This window comes from Agelaius phoeniceus, chromosome 7 (assembly GCF_051311805.1).
Source record: "Agelaius phoeniceus isolate bAgePho1 chromosome 7, bAgePho1.hap1, whole genome shotgun sequence".
Classification (NCBI taxonomy): domain Eukaryota; kingdom Metazoa; phylum Chordata; class Aves; order Passeriformes; family Icteridae; genus Agelaius; species Agelaius phoeniceus.
In genome coordinates this window covers 17,811,469-17,831,351 of record NC_135271.1, presented here as the reverse complement: position 1 = coordinate 17,831,351, position 19,883 = coordinate 17,811,469, and the positions used below count along the sequence as shown (strand labels likewise).

Sequence of the window (19,883 nt, the reverse complement as noted above, 5' to 3'; positions counted from 1 at the left end):
GATTAGTTTAAAATCTCTAAAAGACAGTCTAATTCCGATTTCTAATGCAAAAATGTGAACTGAAAATTAAATACAAGTATTTATATGCAAAAAAAGGCACAGATGGTGGTGCCACTATAAAAAAAAATTAGATTAGAAGGTTAATTCTTAAACCAGTCTCTCATTCCCTAGTCTGGGGATCCCTGCATCCCAGCTGGTTGTGCTGGCCTCTCAGCACTGAAATCATCTCCCTAAGATATCACAACAAGGGATGATCTCCTGGAGGTCTGTTGTTGGCATTCACAGTACAGAAATCTCACCATTCCTTAAAAATATGTCCTTTTAATTCCTGTGCTTCAAGTGAAAAAAGCCCCAGCAGTGATGTGACTCATCTAGCTGGTGATATGGTGTTTCTCAGGATTGGCTGTACATTGGTCTGGAACAACAGCTTAGGAGGGGATGGTGTCAGCCCTGTGAGCGGGGCAGAGGGGCTGCAGGCAGCACCTCCACAGGTATCCCGAGGTTCTTCCCCCTTCCCAGGGGGGTATGATGCTCTGGTGGAAGCACCCTCAGAAAACAAGGGGGACCAGCAGTGACAGTGTGTCAGTATTACTCTGTGTGGTGTTTTGCTGGGCCCCAGTTCTTAATTTCAGTTGGTTAAGTAAAAAAAAATAAATCATAGAATCATTAAGGTTGGAATAGACCTTTAATGTGATCCAGTCCAGCACTGCCACTGTAACCCCTAAACCACATCATCCAGTGCCAGATTGAGATGCCTCTTAATCACCACCAGGTGTGGTGACTCCACCACCCTCCCCTAAGCAACCTATTGCAATGACTGACCACCCAAAGAGTGAAAAAAGTTTTCTGATGTCTAATCTGACTATCCCCTGTCGTAGCTGAAGGCCATTTCCTCTCATCCTCTCACTGGCATGGCAGAAGGACTGGCTCCCACCCTTTTGTCAGGGAGTTCTAGAGGGTGTTCAGATCCCACTGGAGTCTCTTCTTCTCCAGAGTAAACAACTCCAGCTCCCTGAGCTGCTCCTCGTAGGAACACGAGCAACAAGCTTCACCAGCTTCCCTGGCCAAGTTTCAGCCTCTCAATATCTCTCCTGAGCTGAGGGGCTCAGAACTGGCCACAGCACTGGTGGCCTCACCAGTACCAAGTACAGAGGGATGTCAGCTTCCCTGGCCCTGCTGGTCACGCCATTTCTGACACGGGCCAGGTGCCACTGGCCTCCTCATTCACCTGGGCTGGTTCAGGTTCACCACATGGCACAGGTTCAGCTGCTGTTCACCAGCCGTTTTCCATTAAACTGATTTCCAGCCACTCTGCTCTCAGTCTCTGGAGCTGCAGGGATTTATTGAGGCCAACATGCAGGACTTGCGTTGTTTAAGTAAAAAAAAATGGAATCGATTAAGTAAAAAAGTGAAGTTGATGAAGTAAAAAAATGGGGCTTTCATAGCCTCACAGAATGGTTTGGTTTGGAAGGGGCTATAAAGACCATTTTGTTCCAACTCCCTGCCAGGGACAGGGACAGCTTCTACTAGACCAGCTTGCTCAAAGCTCCATTCAGCCAACACCTCCATGGATGGGTCACCCATAATTTGATTTTTATTTAAGGCGTAATTTATTTAAGGTGTAAACCTGTCAGAAAAACGGGCATTCTTCACCGTTCCGCCGCCCACCTCGGGGCTATGCCCGAGGCCCCTCAGGGACCCTCAGGGACCCTCGGACCGGGCAGAGCTCTGCGCTGCCGCCGCCCGCCCGCCGGGGGCGCCCGAGCGCCGCCCCACGTGACCCGTGCCCACGCCCCGCGGAGGCACCGAGCGCCGGGCCGGGCGGACAGGGAGCGCCGCGCCGGGCCAGGCCGGCGGCCGCGGGGCTCAGAGCGGCGGTGCGGGCACCGGAGCGCCAGGATGTCGCGGTCCGTTCTGCAGCCCAGCCAGCAGAAGCTGGCGGAGAAGCTCACCATCCTCAACGACCGCGGCGTCGGCATGCTCACCCGGCTCTACAACATCAAGAAGGTGCGGGGGGCCCCGGCCGTGAGGGGGGGTGGACGGGGAGCCGCCCCGGCGCGATCCTCAGCGCCGCTCGGGCCGGCGCTCCGCTGGGCTTGCGGCTGTGCCGGCTGCGCCGCGGCCTAGCGGCGGGGCCCGGGAGGCTGGGCGGGAGCCGCCCGGCCCGGGAAGGGGGGCCCGGGGCTTTGGTGCGGCCGCCACATCGATACCGGGAGAGAAGGATGGAGGAATGGAGGAGGCCGGGCCGATCCCGGCGGCGGCCGCAGGAGCGGGGCCTGGGCCCGGCGCAGCCCCCGGAGCCGCTGCCGCCCCGCTGCCGTGCGTGACTCACACGAGCCGCGAGTGGGCAGCGCCGCGGGGCTTTTCCCACGCCAAAACCTGTCGCTACCGAAGGCAAAAAGGGGCTCGGGGTAAAATTAGTAAGTTTAATTTCGCTAAGTCCGAGGCGCGCGGTTGCTTAGCAGCTCTCGGCGTGAGATGGAGCGGGTGCTTGGGGCAGCTCCCCGGCTGCCCCGGGGTGTGGGTCGGTGTTGGCCTAGGTGAGGTGGCTGGGCCGGGAAGGAAACTCCGGGTCTGGGTGTTGGGAGAAGGATGGGTCACGCCTTTGGTTAATTTCTCGGTTAATTTCTTCGGTGCTCGGTTAATTTCTCTTCTGGAGGTAATCGTTGTGCTTTGCTGTAGGAAGGAATGTAGTTCATGGCCGCAGAATCATAAAATTATTTGGGTTGGAAGGGGACCTTGAAGATATCTAGTTCCGACCCCTGCTGGGTGCTTGTATCCTTCCCAGCTTCATTTTCCTCATGAGTGTTAGACCGTCTGAAAGTGTCTGGCCCCTCAACCCGCTTCCAGTAATGAATACTAGTCAGGATTTTATTGCTTTGCCTTGAACACAATTATTTAAGAAGTTTTTCTTATTTCAAGGAAAATGCTAGTTAATACCTTTGAGCAGTGAGTACATCTTTGTGGGTTCAGCACATCAAAATTTCAGTGCTGTTCCCGTGCTAGGTGCAGCTGCAGTGGCAAAGGGAGTTTGAGAATTCTTGGTGCTTACTTGGTCCTCTGACTTCTGCACCCAGGTTTCTGTCAGGAGTGACCCTGCCTGACTGATCTGAGTAAAGGATGTGTTTTGTCCAAGTTTTTTTTCTCATATGGGAAGAAGTAAGAACTACCAGAAGTAAGGACTATGAAGTGCAATGTTGATTTTAATTAAGGTGTTTTTTCAGGGAAAAAAACTGCAACAAACCAAGTGATTGAAGTATTTAAAAGTCAGCATTCATCCAAAGCTATTTCTCTATTTGATGTGCACTTGAGTGTTTCTAAAAATCTTCCTCACTGACATAAATAAGGCATTCTGACTAGATGATTGTAAATTCCTGTCTTTCTGAAAGGTTCCTTTTAGTCTGTAGTTTTGTACATTGGAAAATCCCTTCAGTTAAATATAATTACACTTCTTACAAACAGAAATCCACAATTTACGGGGAAAACCATCAAAATGAGGAAGTTGTTTGTGTGTGTGCTTGTTGAGCTTTGAGATAAATATCCCAGGTGAAAAATGAGCAAGGGGAATTTCTCCTGGACACAGCCCTGCTTTGCAGGGCAGGAAACAAGACTGGAGAAATGAAACCTCGCCTTGGTAGCTCTGCCTTAGCCACTGTGAGCCTGGGCTCTGTTTTCATTCCCAGTGTTCTGATACAGGGACATTGACCCCTGTTCAACACTCCAGTGCCTACAGACATGTTTCTGCTTGGCATGTGTGGATGGCAGAGTCCTGTTGGCCCATATGGTGGTAGCTCTGCCGATCTCCTGTTTAGGAAGTGATGCAGATGGACAGGCTCTCTGTAGGGGAGCATCAGCACTGGGGGTGACACTGCTTTTTCCTGCAAATGCAAAGAGCTGAGTCCAAAATTGCTAGCTCTTGCATACAGAGGGAGAGCAGGCATCACCAAGTGGCTTGATTATTGTGTAGTTTTGCAAATATGGAGATGTCTCAGGCACAACTCTTGTGTATTCATGTAGTGATTTGTGAATTCAAATAGTAATTTTCTTCAGCTGCAGTTAGTACTGCTTGACAGGGGGAACTGGCCAGCTCAGAGGGTGAGCCCAGAAGTCTTGGGATTGGTTATTGTGTTTTATTGTGAGTCTCTCTTCAGCCCAGCTGCAGCATCGCTGACTGCTTGGAACACTTTGGTTTTGTTTATTTATTTTTTTTCCTCTCTTTAAGCTGTCAATTCCAAAACTGCTGTTTAAGATTCTGTCATAGTTCTGTTGAAGATGATATTGAAACTGAAAACCACACAATATGTGGGTTTGCGGTTAAAGGAAATGGTTTAGACTTTTTTTAATAAGAGGAAGTGAGAGATTGAAATGTGTGCAGCAGCAGTAGAGATTGCTGGAGATGCTGTCTGGACAGTACAGATTTTCAAGGATTAAGAATTTTTTCAACTGTTAGAAACAAAGCAGGAAAATTTTACTTCCCAAAGAATCACAGAAGTTGTTAAAAGCTGTTACTAACAATGATTTTTTGTCTCATCTTCCTATACAAAGTTCAGTTTTGTTGCTGTTGTGCTTATAGCTGATAATTGTTCATGGTTTCCTGTTTACTGACCTTCTGTGCCACTGTTGTCTTTTGAAACAGTTAAAAGTTTGTTGTTTTTAAAACAGACTATCTGACTGTATGGTTTTTTGCCTCTGAAAGTGACATGGAAATTAGGAAAAGTGAAGTTACTAAGGTAATAGTAGATGGTGAGACAGAATTTAGATTTGCACCCTGTAAGGAGGTGGATTTTTTGTTGCTGTTGTTATTTTGAAGGATGGCTCTTTGCTTGCTGCATTGGGACCAGTATTAGTAATGAACTTGGAACTCTTTCCCTTGTGGTTTCTCTCTTGGTTTGTTCCTTCTGTTTTTTAACAATTTATCCACAGTTATCTAGGTTACTGTCTACCCTGTAACTTTGGTCATTACTTGCCTACAGCTACACCTGTGTAAATCAAAGACAGCAGGGTTTTTTCATGCCATCCTGGCTCAGGTGAAGCTTGGATTTCATTATTACCTTCCAGTCTTGTGTTGGTAAGCTTTGTGCAAATGCTGCCATTACTGTGGACTGTTTTGTTTGAAACTGGTGGCAGCAGAGAATAATCTTTTTTGTGGGCCTGTCTTTTGTTTGTTTATAAAACCCTTGGATACCAGGATGTGTTTACAGTAAGAGATTTGATCTTGAAATACCTGAAGTAGAGATTTATGGACAGCAAGTCAAGGGGGCGTGATTTTTGGTGAGTGTATAAGTAGTACTACAGTCAACAGAACTGCCAGGAAGTTAAGATTTTGAATTATTTAAGAGTATATGTTAATCAAACATGAGTCTGTTATTTAGCATGAATTGCTTTGCTAGCAGTGTTCTGTTGTCCTTCACAGTATAGGTTTTACATTTGTTCACAAGATGTTTTTTAAATGTTATTAACAAAACAAATTCCTTAGAGTTTCCCAACTTGATTACATAGTATCTGAAAAATGAGGATCTTAAACCAACTCTTAGATGTGAACTGCATCATCAAACTGAAGTCATAGATGAGGGACTTAACTGTTTGTAGAGGCTTTAGCTGACTTTATACTTTCTTTAAAGATATAGTAGTGGAAATACTGGATTTTTACCTATTTTGAGGATGTTACTACTCGAATTTAAAAGTTGTAAAAGCTAGTTAATTGTTTTATTAGTAGAACCAGTGGATAAAGTGTACAGTTTTGCTCAGGCACTAGAGCAGTTCTGCAGGAAACAGTGGAAGAGATTATAGATGATTTTAGGAAGACCACGGGGAAGTTTCCAATCTGCAGAGCCCTGAAGTTTAGAATGGTGTAGGATTAGATCACCCTTTGGACACAGAGCTCTGTGCTGGAGTGCAGACCTTTGAGCTGAGAGGAAAAGCTCACCAATAATTTAGTTGTGAATGGTAAGGTTGGTGTTGAACAGATAATGTCAGGTCATGTCTTCAGGTCACTGGGAAGTGGCCCAGGGTGGGGCAGTATTGCTTCCACAGATGTCAGCAGTTCTTTAAAGGTGAAAATGGCAGTATATGTTTGTGTCTGTGATCTTGGAGGAATGGCTTATAATACTGTCTTATTGATAAGCAGAGGAGTAAGCCCCAAACAAACTCTCAGTGCTGGCAATTAAAAAAAAAAAATTCCTTTGCTCAGGAAGCAAACACTTAACTGGTGATACCATATAATACTATTATTTTTCACTCAGAAAAGCAATTAAATTTGTAAAGAAACAGAAAGACTTTGTAATAAAATAAAAATGTCCCAAAAATATAAAGAGTGGATTTTCCCTTTTGCATCAAGAGCAGCTGCCCAGAATTATCTTGTTTCTTGGCTTACAAATACAAGTTACCTTGCCCCCTGCAATCGCTGTTCATTTTGTGTTAACACAAAACCAAATCCAGTTCTAGTTGCAAGAGATTTTTAAAGTTGTGTGTAGAGGAGGTAGACCTAAAAAGTAATAACAGTTCCCATTTGAGGTTCAGAATAGACAGGCCTTTCCCATTGCCTTGCTTATTTTTATTAATATGTTATTTTATAAACTACATTGAGGAAAAGTTTTGTGGCAGCGAAACTTCTTACTTTTTTTTATCCTTTGCATTTCACCTGCCCCATATTTGATTAATAGAACCAAGGCTTTAAAGAGGTGCTACAAACACAAGAAGACAATGTGAATTTAGCACTGTACAGACACAAACCCAATATATTTCATTCATTCCCAAGGTGATGGGTCACTCTAGTATGGACAGTTTAGAAGATAATTTACATGTTGACTTTTGCAAGGCTGCTGATGTGACCTCATCTGATTGTTCTCATGAACAATCTAAGGAAGTGCAGTCTGGATGAAGCTGTGATGATGAAAGCAGATGGATCACCAGATTAGGGAATGATTGTGAAGATCTCATTGTCAGATGGGGGTCAGCAAGGGTCTTATGGGGTGTGTGTTACCTCTGCTTCCAGTCACTCTTTGATTCAACAACCTAGATGATGCCTACAGTGTGCTCAATAAATTTATATGTAGGAAACTGGGACAAGCTACAGAATCAAATTGGAATTCAGCTTGAGCTTAGAAATTGTAGGTATGGTCTAACAGGCTTGGAGGTGGCTGAGCAAGTATGATTGTAAGGTATATTTGGTTAGTGGAATTTAAAGGACAAAATGAGAAGTAATGAGGTACCAAGTTCTGGAGAAAATAGCTGGGAAAAGTTAGGGACATCCCAGGGCAAACAAGAGCCAGGGAAGTTGTGCTGCAAAAAAATCAGGGATGACGTGAGTTCATGTAAATGTGAGCAAGATAATCTGAAGGAAAAGTAAGTAATTTTTTTCCTCTACATTTCCTTCATTGAGATTCATTGAAAACATATCTGATTGACCACTCTTTTCAAGGAAGATGTGGACAAAATGGAGAAAGTTCAGGGCAAAATAATAAGGACAAGTGGTGCAGAAAATTGCACCTGTTAAAAAAAGGGAATGTTTTTTCAAGTCAGCTTGTAAGTAATGCAAATTTGTAAAAAATTAGGGCTGCAGTAAAGAGATGGGGAATAGTTTGTTCCATCCAGTATGACCACCAGAGATCAAGAACTGATGGATTGAGTTAAATATTGGAAAACTGAACTGAATATTTGAAAAGCTTGTGAGAATGTTTTTGAATGTAGCCTATTTGAGACTTGTAAGTCAAGATTTGGCAGACATATCCCAGGAGCAGCACAGATACAGTTGATCCTGCCTTGGAACAGGAGAGGTAGGTAGGCAATTTCTTGCAGTCCTTTCTAGCCTTTTCTTCTGATTTCACATGAATTTATATTTTACTTAATTGAGTTTCTGAGTAGTGATCCACTAAGATTTAAAGTAAGGTGTGTACTTGGGGTTCAACACACACCAAATAATGAGTATACACAGGGAAGGTGTCTTGCTTAGATCTAGGAAACCCTGGGCTGACTGTAACACCTTTAATTGTAATTTTGAATTGATAGGAAGGCACATTATATTTCAGATTTGGAACCCTAGTAAATAGAAAGTGCAACAGCTGTTAAATTTCTAATAATTTTATATTATATTATTTATATTAATAATAATATTTTTGGCTATGTCCAAGGCCTTTAGAGACTCTTCATAAAGTAGTTACATGGAGATTTTCTTCTGCTTCTGTATCTTGCTGGAAACAATTAGCATAATGTGTATCAAGATGCAGATTTACCTTTCATCTAGGTAACTGCAAGCATAAGAAATGTAATTTACTTGGGACAAAGTCACCCTAGCTATGCTGCTGTAGGACAGTTAAATTTTAGCCATCAAAAGTATTAAACTATAATAATTTTTCAATGTGTTCCCAACTAATTCTCGTATCTTGTTGGATAGACTTTACAAGGGACAAGGCTTTATTCACAAAGCTTATCTGGGACCAGCCTGTTTAGTAATGAACTTAGGCTTCCACAACCTAAAATACAGACAAGCAGTTGTGGTGGGCTTAATCAGAGATATTAAAGCAAATGTAGTGTGAGCCACTATTCAAAGCAGCTCTTTATTGTTTATTCCCCTCTCTTTTCAGTAGTTTTTTCAGAATTAGAGATTGTGGGTTCATAATATTAATTGTTTAAATGCATGGCAGAAACAAGGAGTAAATAATAGGTTTTATCCTACAAAAATATAATTAATGGTGAAAACATTTCTTTTACTGTTAGATTTAGTATAGTTTTACTGTTAGATTTAGTTTCCAGGCTGCACAGCTGGAAACCAGGCATGCAAACTTAGAGTGAAGTCTTTAATGCCAGCAGCTCTTCCAAGACAAGAACAGTTTTACTGTGCTGCCTTTCTGGCCTTTCAAAAGAAAATGCTATAGTAAACTGTAAATGGGACATACAGGAGCTTTTCCTGGTTTGGGCTCTGAGGCATCCTGAATTTCTGTTTAATAATCCAAGTTACTAACTTGGGGAATGGCATCGTTTTTACTGTCATGGAAATTCCTTCCATTTCCTTGTTAAATTCACAGTTTTGTTGTGCAGATTCATTTGTAAATGAAATGTAAAGGTGAAGTGATTTGTTGACTGAGATTATTTCAGTGCATGTTGTCACAGTCAAGTGGAACTGTGCTTAGCAGTGTTTTATCTCAACTCTGCACTAACAGCAAATCTCTTGAAGTAATAAATACATTAAATTGCTGCCAAGTATGGTTTATGGTAATCTGCTGGTGTAGGAGGTTTGGGGGATGAAAATACAAAATTTTTAATTCAAATGGCCCTGTTTCTCTTTTACTGGGAGACAGCCCTGCTGCTAATTTAGAATAGTTAGGTTTAGCAACAACAAAAGAAAATAAATAATAGGTCTTTCTATAATACAGTAAAAATTTAGGCTTTATTTTTTTACCATTCTAAGCCATATAATTCAGGTGATAGTTCCCAGTGTTCTTATTCAAGGGAACATAACAGGTTGATGTGAATGAGTGGCATGAGTGAGGTTCAGAGGTTTTAAATGCAAGTTTGGGGCACTGACTACTGGCAGTGATTGTACCTGAACATAAACTTCCTTTTATTCATGCCACTTCAGCTGCATGATAGAGTCATTTTGTTGATTGATTTTTTTTCTTCTCCTTCAACATCCTCTGCCCTCAAGTAGGAAGTAAAATGTTAAATTTAGATTTTTGCAGTGAGAATTGTAACAGTATTGGGGCAAAAGGTCTCTTTGCTGTGTATTAATGTTGGTGTATTCTGGCCAAAGGCAGTTGAACTGGATTCTGTTTTCCTATTTAGAGGCCACTTGTCTTACATGTAGGCCTTAAGCAGATTTTTGTAGTTGGCTGCTTCTGAATGAGTACAACATAGAAAGTATAGATATATGTAGTATTCTTAATTTTCCAAGTGAAATTAGTATAGAAGAACCTAATAGCATCAAGTGAGGAAGAGAATCTGAATTTTGTGTAATAATAATATAATTATTTACCTCAGTAGGATAGGTAGGACAATGCTGATTTAATTCAAAACATATGGCCTGAACTTGTGCAAACAGTGCAGGTAGTCTGATGTCTCTGAAGCTTAATAACTGTGCAGATGATAGCAAGTAAGTATTGTAAATAGTGAAGTTCTTAGCTACAGAAATCATATTGTTCTTGTTGGTAGTTGCACAGAATGCCTTTACTTAGTTGAGAGCTTATCATAGCAGGCTGCCATTCTAAAGATCTGTGGAAAGAAATGCTGTGTAACTTGAAGAAATCAGCATCTGAATCCATTAAATTTTTTTTAAGAATTATGTAGATTAGTTTCTAACCATAACTTAGCATGATCTTTTTCAGCATAGCTGCTTATCAGCTGTTCAGTAATATACAAAGGAATTCAGAGTTGACTGCTGGGAGATTCCTTGAGGATAATATTTTGGGGTTGAAGCAGCTGGAATCTCATAGCTTCAGAACCGTGTTCTGTGAATGCTGCACTAGTAAGAACATTTTTAATTGGTGAATTTCTTTTCAATACTCAAAATCGCAGTAATTCTGTGTTGTGGGGTTTTTCCTAATAAGAAACTAATTGAGGAATTGTTATTGCAACCTGCATGGAGGGGGGGAAAGTGGTGTCTGAGCCTGAGAAAGGGCTTCTGGTTTTGGCTGGTGCTTGGAATTCTGTGTGAATACTGGAGAGCTGTATTTGGGAAATGGCCTTTGTATGTTCTACCACAGTGTTCCTACCCGTTGCAGTACTCCCAAAGGATTTTGTAAAAGCAAAAGCTGCATTTCTTATCTACTTTCTAAGGCTACTGCCATCAATATCTTTGGTCTTTTTACAGCAAAATTCGGTTTCTGTGTCTTACCACATTTTCATGCTTGTGCAAAAGTGCTAGGATTGGAGTTTGCATATTAATTCTTTTCTTTATAGAGTAAACTATGGGGAGTTTGAAGTCTCTTCACCATTTGGGGAGAGGTTTAACTTATGGACACTGTTTTACCTGTGATGCTGAATGCAGGTAACTGCATGGATGAAATCTGTTGATGCAACAACAGCTGGTTCTTAGATCTGTAAGTAACTTAGAAAGGAGCTGAGCTGCTGTGGAACATGGGGGAGTGAAGGAAAAGCATTGACCCACTCATTCAGTGATATTTATTGTCCTCTTTCAATTCAGTCTAGGTAGGCTGGTACAGCTTTCTAGAAGCTGGAATTGTGGTCTGTGTGAGGGATGCTTCTAATATCTTGCAGGAATTTTCTTATTTATCAATCAATCTAGTGTAGTTCATTAGTAGGAAGAGTTAGAGTTGCTTCAAATATGATGCCAGCTGACAAATGATGGGGAGAAGCAAAGAAGGAGCATATTCCCAGATATGGAGAGGATTGCCAGTTAAACTGAGGAGAACACTTGTCTTTTCTGGGGGCTGAGTTGCTAAAGGCACAGGAGGATGTGCATGTGGATGTTTTCAGATCTCTCTTTCCTTCTGAGTGTGTGTGTAAGGGCTGGGGTAGAACATAAGTTTTAGTAAACATTTTGAAGAGCTGATTTATAGGAAGGAAAACATCTATTTCTAGCAAAAATAGGGAGTGTGTGTGGAAGGAGTGTTTGAATTCAGACTGAAAAATTTATGAAGTCAACAGTGGTAGATTTCTTGTCTCCTATACAACAGCAACCATGCTGGAATTGAACCAGGCAGTAAGAGTACACTGGGCATGAATATATGTCAGTTAACTTGTTTTCTTAGTAATCCTTCTAGAAGAGCAAGTTACATGTTTTGTGGCAAGAACAACAAATTGAAATAATTTGACTAAGGTTCTGACACCCATGACACGGAGTTAATTAAAACTTCATAAATCTCAAGCCCTATGTTGAATATTTAATGCCTTTTTACAGTATAGTTTGTACTTTTGAATTGCATAGACTTGAAGGTGTGTACAGAACATCTCTTTTTTGACATGTGTGGTTTGCTGCTCTAAGGAGATGGAAGCAACAATTTAATATCTAACATATTGTGGATGTTGCTGAATTGATTTTCATTATCAATTCCTGTTATATTATAGATACGATGCTGTAACAAAGTTTAGTACCTTTGTGGGACATTTAGCAAATATGAGCATTTTGATATCAGAATAGTACATGAGTATACATCATGATGGTCATGTACTACTGGTAGGTGTTTTAGAAACTTTCAATAATGACTCTTTTGTTTGTTTTTTTTTCTTGGCTACCGTTTCTTTTTCAGGTATGTAAAACTTCACTGAGTTTCTCTCCTTTCTCCCCCCTGTAGTTGCATGTGATGTTTGTTAACTTTTTTCCCTCTCCACCTGAACTTAGTTTGGAAGTACTATTAGTAGTTACATGTCTCAGTATATTCACAGTGCTTTGCACAATCGTTAAATTCTAATAAGTGTCAAGTTGTTTGTGAGTATTAGAATAATCAACGTCCAGTAGAAAGTGTGCTGACTAGAGTAACAGATGGTTGTAATGTTCTCTTGGATGTAGGTAATAGTCTATTAGTTCACATAAATGTAATACTTTAGAATTTAAGAGTAATTTGTTTATATGTAATTTTTCTCTCTTTTTATTACACTGCTTTCCCAGCAAGGACAAGTTTGGAAGGTTTGCAAAGCTTTTCACCTTCCCTTTGCCCGCTTGCCCGCTTTCAGAATCGGTCTCATACTCCATGACTTCTGTCTCTACAGTCCACAACTCGGTCATAGAAATCAATGTGGAAAAGTTTTTTAAATGAGTTGTCATTTGAGTTCACTCTGTTGTGTAGAAACGCCTAGCATGTAATTTAGTTTTGCATGAGACGTGCAACTCCTTTGCAAACCCCTCTGAGGAAAACAAAACGAAATGAATATTTGAGAGAAACACGGTTTGAGTGCATATTTTGTCATGTAAGTAACGCTGCTTTTAGTGTGTTACTCCCAATGAAATGGTGTGGCATGGCTCACTAGTCAGAGTAGCAGAGCAGTGTCTGGCAGCATGCACTGTAGCTGGCAACAGGAGGTGCTTCCTCAGGTCTCTGTCCAGAGAAGCTGTGCTGATCCGTCTACGTAAGTTATTGAACAGACCTAACACTTAGCTGTGGCTTGGCATCAAAATTTAGTGAAACTTTCAGATTGCTGCTTTTAAAGCTCAGCCTATGCTGCTGTAGGAATAAAGAACACGAGTAAAACTTCAGTTTGAGGAAGTAGACTATGTTAGGCAAATATTGGTGGTTTGATTGTGGGATGGAAAATTGTCTTAGAGTTACAAGTGGGAAAAAAATTAAATGCAGGTTGGTGGTGGGGTGTTTAGTTTTGTTTCACAAAGGATAGTTTAATCATTTCATGTGCCCAGCACTGTCCTCCACAGATGATGACATGATCGAGTTCTCTAACAGTTTGTTAACTCCAGATGAATACAACACTACCTCAAACCAGGAATAGCGTTAAAAGCAAACATTTTTTTTTCTCCTTCTTTTAGGACTGAGTTTTTTCCCTCACTGCTGTTCTGCACTAACTGCTTTGATACTTCCATGCATCTTTTTCAGTAGAAGAGCATCTCTGTACTGTTTCCCATTGCATATTTCAGCTGTGACAGTCCCTGCACTTTGCCTTTCATTTTATCACCTGCTCACTAAAAGCAAACAAACGAAAAGAGGAATCTTTCTAGTTTGTCTTCAGATTTGCAACTATCACTTAGCTTTACATGGATGATTGTGTTTCTACTTCATTTTGTATTGTATTTTTTTATAGGCATGTGGTGACCCCAAAGCCAAACCATCCTATCTTATTGACAAAAACCTGGAATCTGCTGTCAAATTCATAGTCAGGAAGTTTCCAGCAGTAGAAACACGCAACAACAACGTAAGTAACCAAATGGCTTTATAACTATTTTTCTTACTATCCTTTCAGCACCATCTGGGAGGTTTACATTTTCTTATAAAGCATCTGATGCTGACAATTGCAGTTGGAACATAGTTGTTGATTCAAATGTCTGGCAGGATACTTGAGAAGGAGTTATCTTTAAGGAGAGAATATTAAACTGTAATTCTGCTTGGGTTTTGTTAGGATAGGACTCTTTCTGGTTTTCTTTTTGCCTGCTCTCTTCCATGCCATTTCAAAGAATTGTCAATGGGAAGAAATCCTTGGGAAAAATCATGCCTTTATTTTATCGGTGACTAGACTGATTGCAGAAGATGAAAGTTGCATAACTTTGAGATGTGTCCTAACCAGCAGATCTGTAAAAAAAACACCTGTCTGCAAAGTGGGAAGAAGTGTTTGTACTTTACAGGTACCCTTGCCTATGGAGTCAGTCCCTGTGCAAATAAAGAATGCTTTAGTACATAAGGAGAAACATTGTGAAGTACAAAAATATGGAAATAAAATTGTTTCCTCCTCATATAGTAAGATCGGTTGCAGAAGTAAATTATATTTTACCTTTGAGTGGCTCAGTATTGCTGAATTTGGTTTTGAAGCCTTTTTCTAGGTAATTGTTAGGCTAGAGGCAGGCATTTTGGCAGGTGATGTACTCTTGTTTCCCTGTTTCAATTTGAAACACAAGGGCTCTTCAGATGTTTGTTTTACCTGCTTATATTTCTTTCCAAAGGTGGGAAGTGGAGGTAGGTGTTGGGTTTGCATGTTCCCTGCATGCAAGTGGCTGCCTGTGTGTTTGGGAGGTTTAGGCTTGCTTTAAGCATTCAGGTTTTCTGCAGAATGATAGGGGTGATAGCAATGAGAATAATTAGTTTCTTTTACATTGTGTGTAATGTCTCCAGTCACAGCAATGGAGAAAAGACCCAAAGAAACCAGAAGAAAACTTTACCTTATGGAGGAAACAATTTCATTAACTATGTGCTTTTTCACTTTAAAACTTGTTCATTTGCTTTGCACTCTTTAATATTGCTTATTTCTTATTGTATTGAATTTGTGTTAGTAACAAATATAGAAATTCTTTATCAAATTAATGTGAAAATAGTAAATCTGTTAAACCATGTTTGGTAAATCCTTCCATATTCTCTAAGCTTGGGTGGCAGATCAACTATTAAAAGATAATCTGCATAGAATTTACTTACTGCAGCTGCATGTATATTTTAAATTTCTTCCAGTTGTTGGTTATCAATTTGGAGCTTAAGTAATGATAGATGTTTAAGGATTTGTTGCTGTGAAGTTTATGGAAAGAGATCAAAGAAAACTTGCTGTATTTTGACAATCACAGTTTCTAAAATAGGACACACTCACAATATTTTGTCATTGCTGTGTGTTTATTTACTATGAGCCAGCCAGGCCTGTGTTTATTAAACACAGTTGACAAAAGCCTACCCTCCTTATGGATGAGCACTCTTTAAAGGAGGATTTTAAGCTCTAGCAATAGGCAGCTGGGGTGTCTGTCCTGCAGTCAGAGCTGATGGCATTTCATTTAGTTATTTGCAGGTGTTCCCATAGAATGCTGTAACTCCCCAAAAAAAGGAAAGGTGGTTTAAAGATTTAAAAGGGCAAGAAGCTAATTGGAACAGAGGCACATTGATTAAAGAAACATCACAAAGGATTACTGCAGTGGAAATAGCTAAGAAATCATAAGTTGTGTTTCTTCCTTGCAGTGAAAATCCAGGACACCCTTTCAGGGAGGGATTTTGGGTTTTGTATGTTGGAGTGCAGCAGTTGCCACTGCCTAGCACTGTGTACCTTTGCTTTCAACATGTCAGTAGGTGATGGTGCTGAACAGGCTTGCATTCACTTTTAGAGAATAGGTAGTGCCAGCTTTTTTGATTTTTTTTGACCTATTTTAACTGTTTTTTCTCAGGTATTGTCATCTACAGTGTTTAGTGTCTTAGAAATGAGCAAGACATTTGATTGAGGAGTATGAGCAGTGTTTGCTGTAATCAGAATTTTCCTTCTGTTGAAACAAGTAATTCTGTTATATTTGCTATTGGTATCTTTTACATCTTTATCCATGGAAAACCGAGTTCCTGGTTTGTTCCTCCTTCAGTGTTTGACGTGCTGAGTCATCAGAGCAATGTCTGACAGTTGCTGGTTTTCAGTATTGTACTGAGAGTGAAAGATTGTGGGCAGTTCAAACAGGGAAGTGGCTGATCAGGCTGGAAAATTAAATGGAGTAGTTAATTTTCCAGAGGATTAATTATAGACAACTCTGCACCTTATCAGTTCATAACTCTGTCTCCCATTGTTCGAGGGCAGTCCCTGTGATGTCTTACACCTGCCCTTTCTTTTCCAATAACCATGGTGAATCACATCTTGAAATTGTGCAGTTAGACCAGGCTCTTAAACTGTTAATGAAATAGGCCACCAGGGTAGTACTGCTGCACACTGTATGAAATAACCTGCAAAGGAAGGAATAAACAAAAATATAAGCCAAAATTTGAAAGATTCAAAAAGTGAGAAACAAGATAAAGTGCTGGTTGAAAGGAAAATTTCTTCTGTGTTTGGGAGAGCTTTACTATTTATAATTATTATAAATTGACTAAAGCTTTGTTTTGAAAAAGCCTTCTAAGCTGCAGATGGCTTTCAAAAACTTTTTAGCACTGTTGTTCTTGGTCAGGTGCGTGATCTGCTTGTGCTTGTATTGACTCAGAGCAGCATTTATTGTTACTGAATTTCCTGGCCTGGCTTCAAAAGGATTGTTCCAAAGTAAGGGATGCAGAAGCAGCCAGATTTTTCTGATAGCTATTTAGACTTCATCCTCTTCTAAGGGGGTACATGTGAGGTTCTTGTCACAGTGAACTCAAAAAAAATGTTGTAGGACCTAAAAGTTACTCTGTTCTCAGTCAATGCTAATACTTAATACCTTTTAAAACCAGAATAAAATACCTCACTGTGGGGAACTGGAGATGCAGAGAGAAAGGACAGAAATTTTTTGTAGCTTGTGAGTAGGATTTGATAAGTCTGCTGCCTGTGCAGGTAAAGCTCCATGTCTTTATGGGATGAAGTTGTAGCTCCCCCTCTGCTTTCCCAAACACCCCATAGAACAAGTAGTGGGAATATCTTGTCTTCTTTCTTGAACATACCTTTTTCTTGGTTTGTTCCTCAGCAATTTCCTTGTAGAAAAACTTATTTTTTTACATGTCTCTTGGAAAAAATTGAAGTTCACTCATTGCTTAGCACAAAGCAGACCAGTGAAGCATCACTTAGAAGTTTCTCAGTGTATGGTTAGTGAGAGAAAGATCTGTTTTCCAAATAATGCTAGTCTTCATCACCTAGTAGGTATGTTCTCAGTATTGTTCATATCAATTCCATTTTTGTTTTGTATTGACTAATTTTCTGCTGTATTGTGTCTGTGGGGACTGGAAATGAGATCACTTTGATAAGCAGTGTGAGCATTTCCAGTCTACTTGGGCTAGGATCTATAGTTTTGAATTAGTTCACTTTATTTTTTTGAATTTTTGCCTTTTCCCTTTTAGATCCCAGTGTGTGTTTGGTTTGCCCCCTGTGCCTTTCACAGTTTCACTTCACAACAAGCTGGTTACATACAAATTAGATGGGTGTGGGAGAGGTGGTGTGGGCACAGAGTGTCTGAACCTCCTTGGCTAAAGCTTATTAGTAGTCATTAATCCATGCTTTTATTAAATGCTTTCTTCTATTAAAAAAAACTTAAAACCCACACTTCATAACCAGTCTTGATTTTTAATTTGTGATAGGTGCTTCCAGTAATTAGTCTTTTTCAGAACACTTAATACAAATAAATAACCTGATTTTCCAAGTTTTTACTTTCGGCCCTGCAAGTGCTACAGGTTCTCAAGGAAAATGTCATTTGTTTGCTTGTTTCTAATGAAGCATTTAGTATTGTAATTTTCATAGCACTAATGAAGATCATTTAGAAACTATCATCTCTGGAAAAGTAACTTTGGAGTCTCAGCTCTGCTGCCTCATGCATTGGTAATCCCTTTTCACTGGTCATATATTTTTGAGGAAATTATATGGTCCTTAAAGCTATCACAGCTGTTTTCTTAATTTACCCCTTATTCAGTAAATGGTAATATTTTTGTCCACCTTTCTGGGGTCTTAGATCTCTTGCATGGAAGACTTGACTTTCCAGATAACTTCCAGCTTGCTTAAGCAAAAAACCCCCAACTCCCTAAATTCTGCCATAAAACCCAAGTAGCCTTTTCCATGAAGGTTAAAAGCTTTCCCAGGTAAGGGGGTGCCATGCACAGCTGCTTTTTCACCTCTGCTCTTGCTGAGGGAACTGATAGTGGTAAAGAGATAAATTTTCCAGAAGTCACTGAGGCAGCAGTTGAAGTTATGGATGTTCCCCTGCATGAGTGAAGTCAGATGATGAGCAATTATTCTCTGGTCAGCTTTCTATGAACAGTTAGGATGTCTTATGCTTGAGAATAGAATATGATAAAGATAGTTAATTTCACAAGAACATGGAAATCATCTACAAATAACAAAATTTTATCTACATTTTTGCTAAAAATTCAAAATTGTAATTGCCTTGCTTTGATACTACCATACTTACTGTGCTTGTTTTGTATGCAGGAGTGTGTCTGATGTCTTCAGTTGCTACAGGTGTAAGACTGACTTAAAATGAATTATCCTATATAACAGAATATAGTATATAAAGTTTTTCAGTATTAACAGGCATTTGTGAGTGAGCATTTTTTTCATAGCAATTCTAAGAGGTCATGTGAAATCCTGAAATCTCTTCCAAATGTTTCACCAAACAGAATTCTCATAATGTAACATTTTTTTTCAAAATGTAAGTGCTGTCAGCTACAAAGTTTATTTTCTTGGTTTGACCTTTGACTGGGCCTGAATTAAAGATAGAATAACATCCAAACCGTGTATTTTTTTATGATTATTTGTAATAAATCACTGTAGAACACTGCTGTAATTGATGTAAATCCATACAAGTCACTTGCCAAGGTAAATCAATTTTGCTTGCTCGTTGCCTCATGGTGTCTGCAATACCTGCAGAGGAGTGAATTTGTGTGCAACACTTTACCCTCTCCTTCATCCACTCAAACTCTCTTTGCTTTAATGATTGACAGTTTAAGAGCTTGGCCCTTAAAACCAAGAAAATAAACAAAAAAACCCCACTGAGATGGCATTCAAAAAATTGTCTGAATTGTAAAAATATTGGAAAAATTGTAAACGAAGGTGAGAGAATGGGGAATCTGTTTTTTACAGCTGAGAGGTAGATGAGTTTTTAAAGAGAAACCTCCCTGCTCCAGTTGTCTGCCCTTATTAATTCCCTGGGAATGGTAACAGTTCTGGAGCATCACAGGTGGCTATTTCCTTTTCAAAACAGTTAACTTAGTGCTAGAAACTTGAACACAAACTAAAGCAGACCTTGTAGGTAGACATACATTAGTTAGTAAACATGTTAAATATTCTATTTTATCTTTTTATAGGCAGCACAGTACTTCAGAAACTGCTTTTAATTGCAAATAAGCAAACCAAGGACACGTCCATCATTCTAGAGTTAATTTACAGAATTTAAAACTAATTTTTTTTCATTTTATTAGATGTTTCTATTTTTCCCTGTTGCTCTGCTATGGATTTTCTAGACACAGAACTTTGGTCAAATTAATTGACTTTTTCAAATGTTCATCTAAAGACTCTGTAGGTGACAAGCATAGTGAGTGTAACAAATGACAGTAACAGTCAGAATTTATAATAGTGCTTTTTGGGGCTTATATTCCAGCTGGTGAGATTGAGTTGATGGTATTTTTGCTGAGGACATGGTAATATCTGTGGTGTTGTATTGTAGAAAACAAATACAAGTGTTTCATGATCAGACTTGCAGGAAAAATATCACACTAATATAAGCAGAAAATTCACCTTTGTACTGTCTATTTCCAGATCATGAAATAAGCCATTTATTCACATACTGCTACTGCCAGTCAAATAAACATGATAAAATAATGCAGGACTAGGGGTACAATTTGCTTTTGCTCACATTAAACTCTCTG

The 19,883-nt window shown here is 39.9% G+C and overlaps 1 protein-coding gene across 6 annotated transcripts in view; it reads left to right on the top strand.

Annotated features, from left to right (window-relative positions):
- The first annotated feature begins 1,768 nt into the window (after positions 1–1,768).
- NCKAP1 (NCK associated protein 1) overlaps positions 1,769–19,883 on the top strand; it is a 52,851-nt gene continuing 34,736 nt past the window's right edge. For 2 of the 6 annotated variants that reach the window (XM_054636529.2, XM_054636528.2), the window contains exons 1-3: positions 1,769–2,007; positions 12,563–12,580; positions 13,705–13,815. In XM_054636529.2, coding sequence (XP_054492504.1) covers positions 1,900–2,007; positions 12,563–12,580; positions 13,705–13,815 — 237 coding nt within the window. In that variant the 5' untranslated portion in view covers positions 1,769–1,899. Of the gene's footprint in view, positions 2,008–2,233; positions 2,421–12,562; positions 12,581–12,725; positions 12,862–13,704; positions 13,816–19,883 lie in introns of those variants that run through there. The other 4 variants (XM_054636531.2, XM_054636530.2, XM_077181104.1 and 1 more) reach the window with 3 other exon arrangements.